Below are 6331 nucleotides of genomic sequence, written 5' to 3' on the forward strand. Positions count from 1 at the left end.
CTCCGCCCCTTTCGTCGCACTGGAGAAGATTTATTTTGTTGTCTGTGGCAATCTGGATATCGAGGTTTCTGTTTATTCCACTTCCTGTTGTTGTTGTTTTGTCTGCCTTGTTAATTATGGCGTTGTTTTTTTCCCCTTCCTCGTGTTGTTTTTTTTGTTCCTGTCAGCAGTTCACTACAAAGTTCATTTTCTAGAACATTCCTGTTTATAAAAACTCCCTTTTGCACTTTTTAAGACGAGAGAAAATATGAAGTCAGGCTGTGCAATATGTCGGATTGAAGGCAGCGAGCGGCGTTGAACTGCCAGTCTAACAACGATGATTTTAAATGTGTTGTATGTAAAATAAAAGGGGGGGGGGGGGGGGGGGGTGATAAAGAAGTTTGGACGACTTAACCTAACTGTGCAATCTTTATTCTATTCTATGCCTGGGGACTTTTTAAAGATAGAGTCCTGTGATTGGCCAGGGTGTCAACTGGCACCTCTCCAGCTACCAGACCGATCTCCAGACTCGGTCCGCACCAGGGCTTGAACCGGCAACCCTCCGGTTCCATACTAAAGTCCCTTCAGACTGAGATGCTACCGCTCCCTAAAAGACTTCAAGTCATTTGTCATCAGTGGGTGGAAACCTTCAGAACCAGTGGATTCTGTCCTTTAACCTTGATGACACCACGATGCACACATGACCTCGGGTATGAAAATGAATGACATGCATGTATATGTGAAAGCATGCATATCATGTATTAATAATCTGTATGTTGACCTTCGACCTCTGGACCCTCCACATATCTCTGCATGCCTCAGTGTGTCGTCGTCTTTCAGCTGGCTGATGAAAACTTGCTTTAGATCTGCATCGTGTTTTTTCCTGCCTGAATGAACAGAATGAACCGACTCCACTTTGTACTCGTACGACTTGTTGATATCCATTTAATTTACAAACATCGTGATCCATATTTAACGACCCTCCCAGCGGCTCCGTGTTCAGCGCTGCGCCTGAGAGTTCACTCTTTGTTGTTGAATGTTCTTTTCTTCAGTCACATTGTAATTGGTTTTTCTCTTATCTCCAGCAGCGTCTCGTTTTTCTGTTTCTGCAGCTTCCAGAAGGTCTTTGTGTTTCCAACATGTTTCAGAATCATTCATCAGCTGCTCAGAGACGACTTCTTTAATGTCACTAGTCAGAGAGCTCATTGGATGGTTCCCAGTTGGGAAGTCGTTCTTCCGACTTCATTGTGTTCACGTGCTCTCAGTTTGAAAAGTCTGAATGTTTGTAACAACTACAAAAATCAAAAAGAAAGTATGTTATCATGAAAGGAAAAATGTGTGACTTGTTGACCCAGTAGATAGCGCGCTTGAGCTCCAGCATGAAACCAAAGAAACTGCTGTTAGGCCACGCCTCCTCTATACTGAAGCCTCTGCTTTCCTCCAGAGACACACCTCCAACCCCTCTCCACTCGAGTTCAAGCAGCGGACAAAATCGGCCTTTGCTCGAGCAACAATCACCTGCGTCCTGCATTGTTTGGTTAGCATGCTAATGTTTGCGCTCTTTAGTTAGCTCGTAGCTTCACATTGTTGTGTTAGCATGCTAATGTTAGCGCTCTTTAGTTAGCTCGTAGCTTCACATTTCATGTAAACTGACACAGAATGATCGTGATCTAAAAACTCTTACTAACATCCAAATAATCAGTGAGTATGTTCTTCTTCTTCTCTCTAGTTCTTGACTAAAACAGCTTTTATACACAAGGGGAGGAGCCGGCCGTCCCGTCCATGTAAACACGGCTCTGACAACAACACAGCCAGCGGGACTCGAGCTTCTCCCTCATTGTAGACAGTCATGACTCAGAGAGAAATATCAAAACGGCCGTGTGGGGGGTCGCCTTAAAGGTCCCATATTCTTCTTTTTCTGGTTTTATATGCTCTTTAGTGTGTTTTCATAGTGTCCTGTGCATGTTTAGGTACATCTATGTGCAAAAATTCAAAGTCTGCAGAAACGCGGCTTCTCCTACGTCCTCCTGTTAGCTGTAGCATTAGCTGCATGTAACGCTCGGTTCTAGCCCCCCTCGATAAAAATGTGTCAGTGCGGCGTCATTGTCAGTGTGAGATCACTGATCTAATCCCATTGGCTCGTTGTGGCCCTGCAGCTCATGTTGAAATTTCTGAGACGCGTGCTGAGCAACTGACCAATAACGACAGAGCGGATTAAATATATGAACCCCAAAAAGGGCATAATATGGACTCTTTTAAAGCACCTACCTTCTCTGGTCCAAACAAATCCAGAGCATTCAGGAGCAGAATCTAAAGTTAGAAGGAGGACATACTGGCTGCTGCATTGTTGTCAGAGAAGCACTTCAACATGTTTCCTTAATGTCTGATCATATAGGAAGGTCACTGATTGCTCCTTTAATGCATCATGTCGAGGTGTTGATATCTGTGACGTCTGCTGGCGTCATTATTGCTTCATCACTCGGTCTCAGGCTGAATTAAACCACTAATCCTCAGAGAGTTTTACATCAACAACTTCTCCAAAATGTTTGACCTACATAGATTAAAATCTGACAAGCCCCGGAGCGTTTAAGTGAAAATAATAAACTCTTGGATTTGAATTGAATAAAGAAAAACCTCGTCTTCAAGTGAAGAAAAGGATAAAATGTCAGCGGAAGTTTTTAAAAGCTTTTCACCAGAGTTCAGCCGCAGTTCAGCTTCACCTGAGGAATCTCAAGTTTCACCGCCGAGATCCCAAAAACCTTCAACATGTGTCGGTTTGGAGAAACTCCGCTCACATTTTATTCCTTATGCAGAAACAAACGCTTCAGTCAGCCTGCTGCAGACACCTCCCTGAACACTCCTCCAGCTCACATGTTCACTCTAATAACTCAAATAATCACAAGCTTCCACTGAGCATCATCATGTTTTATTTAAGGTTTGAGTTTCTGGATTTTGTTTGATCAGGTGTTTCCTGTTCAGACCTTTTCATTTGGCCAATAACAACCTTCCATTCCCAGCCTACAACAGCCAATGAGAGCCTGAGCCTGACCTTTCTTGTAGCCGATGATATGAGTCGATGGGTGCTGAGGATCGATGGGTGCTGAGGATCGATGGGTGCTGAGAGTCGATGGATGCTGAGGATCGATGGGTGCTGAGGATCGATGGGTGCTGAGAGTCGATGGGTGCTGAGGATCGATGGGTGCTGAGAGTCGATGGGTGCTGAGGATCGATGGGTGCTGAGGACTGATGGGTGCTGAGTGTGGATGGGTGCTGAGTGTGGATGGGTGCTGAGTGTGGATGGGTGCTGAGGATCAATGGGTGCTGAGGACTGATGGGTGCTGAGGATCGATGGGTGCTGAGGATCGATGGGTGCTGAGGATCGATGGGTGCTGAGTGTGGATGGGTGCTGAGGATCGATGGGTGCTGAGGACCGGTGGGTGCTGAGTGTGGATGGGTGCCGAGGATCGATGGGTGCTGAGGACCAGTGGGTGCTGAGGACCGGTGGGTGCTGAGGACCGGTGGGTGCTGAGGACCGATGGGTGCTGAAGACCGGTGGGTGCTGAGGATCGATGGGTGCTGAAGACCGGTGGGTGCTGAGGATCGATGGGTGCTGAGGACCGATGGGTGCTGAGGACCGGTGGGTGCTGAGGACCGGTGGGTGCTGAGGACCGGTGGGTGATGGAGGTAGTGAGTGGAGGGACAGGGTCAGTTCAGGACTGTGAGCAGCTCACACAGGAGTCTGAAGCAGGAAACAAACTAATCTACTCGGAGCGATAAATCAAACCTGATGCTTAGAAACGTTCTTCAGGAGATGATTAGATCACGGATAGGAGCGTCTCGTTAAGAGTGCAAAGACACACACATGCACCTTCTAAAAGCACCAGGTATGTACAGTCACTGTGCTTTCACACCTCCCATTCTGCAGAGTCATGATGCTCACACACTCTGCAGCCCCGGTGTGATGTGTGGTGATGTTTCTCCTGGGAGCGATGTGCTGCTGCGTTCGGAATTTTTTAGCTTCCATGGCGACTGAAAGACTGCAGACCGGGGGAATAAAAAAACAACTTGTTTTACCCATTTATCCTCCCTCCCTCCTTTTCTCCCTCCCGGGCTTGCAGTCATATTTAGAGCGCAGACCTGCTCTCTCCACGGGGCGTAAATGTGGTAATTAGTGCTTTTATTTCGCTCAAACGCCGACCAGCTGCAGTTATCGCTCAGCGTTTTGTATTTTCTGACGGGAACTTCAAACAAATTCTGTGTCAGAAATCTGCCTTTTCATGTATAACATAATACAAATTAAAGACAGACTCATGTAACAACTGATTGTTGTTGTGCATTTTTCATCATAATTACTCGCAGTTTTCCTCGTCTTTTAACAAGTTGCTGCTGAATATGAAAGAGCATCATTCCCCCCGTCTGAACGCTGCGGGCTGAAGGCTGCACACAGATGAAAGCGTTCTTCTTCTCTTGTGTGAAGCGTCTGTGGAGCGGGAAGAAGGCACTATGAGCTCCTCGCTGCAGAGATGCAACACCAACGAAGAAGAGACGAGGTTTAGACGTTTCAGCAAGAGAGACATGAGCACAGGTAGGGTTTCAATCCAGAAGGAAATCAGAGCGGGGAATTTACACTAACCAAAAAAAGGATATATAGAAAGCTGGCATCAAATGTCAGATCAGAAACCTTTTCTACTTCTTAAAGGTCACATTATGCTAAATCCACTTCACCATGTGTCTCTAGTCTGTCTACAAACCCCCCAATCATGAGAAAAGTCCATCCTCTCTGTCTTCTGCCTGCTCCACTTTTCAGAAAATGTGTGCTCAAACAGGCCATTTGGAGTTTTTCCCTTCATGACATCACAAAGGGCAGTAGCCCCTCCCCCAGGTGGGTGACACTCCCACAGCTAGGTGTTTGTTCTGCCCTCTGAGTCTGCCTTCTCACCGTAAACAATAGGACATGGAGCAAGAAAGCACCGAGTACACCCAAGCCCTTCCAGAGAGGGGGCGTGGTCAGACACAGCTCATTTACATATTTAAAGGTACAGAAACAGCGTCTGCAAAAAGGCCGATCAGAGACGGTTCTTCATGAGAAAACTGAGGAGTTTAAATGTCGACAGATCTATTCCCTAAACAATTTTTATTCATATTTTAATGAGTCCATTTGGGACGATTTGTCAACCCTGATGTGAAGTATCTTTGTGTTTTCTTAAGTTTCTGATACCATGGATCTTTAAAATAAAGAGTCAGAAAGTTTCAAAACAAAAAACAGGAAAAGTTTGTTCTTAACTTTTCACCTCTGCTGGAGTCTCGAGCTTTCAGAGACGAGTTTCACAAAAACCTTTTTTGTGAGTCATAAAAGTCACATCGAAGCTGAAAAAAATGAAAGTGAAACTCCTCGCCCGTCTCTGCAGAGTGTCGTCTCAGGACGGCTGTAAACTCTGACGATTCACCTGATTTACACGGAGACACAGAATAGAGAAAGTGAGCGCCTGCTGCTCTCAAGGTCGCTGGCAGAAAGCTAAAGTAAAGAGAGGTGCGCCGGGCCGTGTTTCAGACTGCACAGTCACTGCAGAGGGAGCGTGGGACCCCGTCGTGACAGCAGCAGCTGACTCACTTTTTATTGAGAGCGCTGTCGTTCCATACGTTCTCTGCTGCGGGGACTCGTTCATTATTTACTTGTTGCACGCTCAGTGCTGCAGGAATAAATCAATCTCCCTTTTTTATTTGCTTTCCAGACGGACTTCTGTGTCTTTCATGACTCTGCAGCGCTCAGAAGAGGAGTGAAGTGAACCAGAGAGCTGAACGAAGTCGATGAAACTCGCTCGTCATCTCAGCGTCAATCAGACGATCTGACGCTGAGATGACGAGCGAGTTTCATCGACTTCCTGTCGGTTCTGCTCTGACCCTGAACTCGGACCCCAGCATAGCCTGGACCTGGTCTGATGGATTCATCATTACAGTCTGTATGTGTTCCTGTCTGTCTGATGAATTGACGAGCTTCAGCTGATCCTCTTCGTTTAAACTTCAGTCCTGCTCTGAACGTGTCGGGTCACAGAGTCAGACCGGGTTTGGAGCTGACGTTTTGATTTGACGTCGCTGATCTGTTCAAACATTAAACTAAATATGTAAGTTTTTCTGTACAAAGCGAAATAAAACAGCAAACTCCTGGAGCTCAGGAGAGGTTTGTAAAGAGTCTAACTTGGTTCTTTACTATAAAATTAAATAATAAATAAAAAACATTCATGACAAGCTGAGTTTGGTGGATGGTACCAACGCTCTGAATCGGTTATAACGCGAGTTAACCAAAACTGTTGGTTCCTCTGGATCCTTGGTAGGGACAGCCTGCTGCTTTGGA

The 6331-nt window shown here is 46.1% G+C and overlaps 1 protein-coding gene across 1 annotated transcript in view; it reads right to left on the reverse strand.

Annotated features, from left to right (window-relative positions):
• LOC132978553 (potassium voltage-gated channel subfamily KQT member 3-like) overlaps positions 1 to 4003 on the reverse strand; it is a 49906-nt gene extending 45903 nt beyond the window's left edge. Inside the window, exons 1-2 of the mRNA XM_061043755.1 lie at positions 3891 to 4003; positions 3029 to 3640 (exon numbers count right to left, since the gene is read on the reverse strand). Of these exons, the coding sequence (XP_060899738.1) occupies positions 3029 to 3640; positions 3891 to 4003 (725 nt within the window). The remainder of the gene's footprint in view (positions 1 to 3028; positions 3641 to 3890) is intronic.
• Positions 4004 to 6331: the final 2328 nt, after the last annotated feature.

This window comes from Labrus mixtus, chromosome 8, assembly GCF_963584025.1.
Source record: "Labrus mixtus chromosome 8, fLabMix1.1, whole genome shotgun sequence".
Taxonomy (NCBI): domain Eukaryota; kingdom Metazoa; phylum Chordata; class Actinopteri; order Labriformes; family Labridae; genus Labrus; species Labrus mixtus.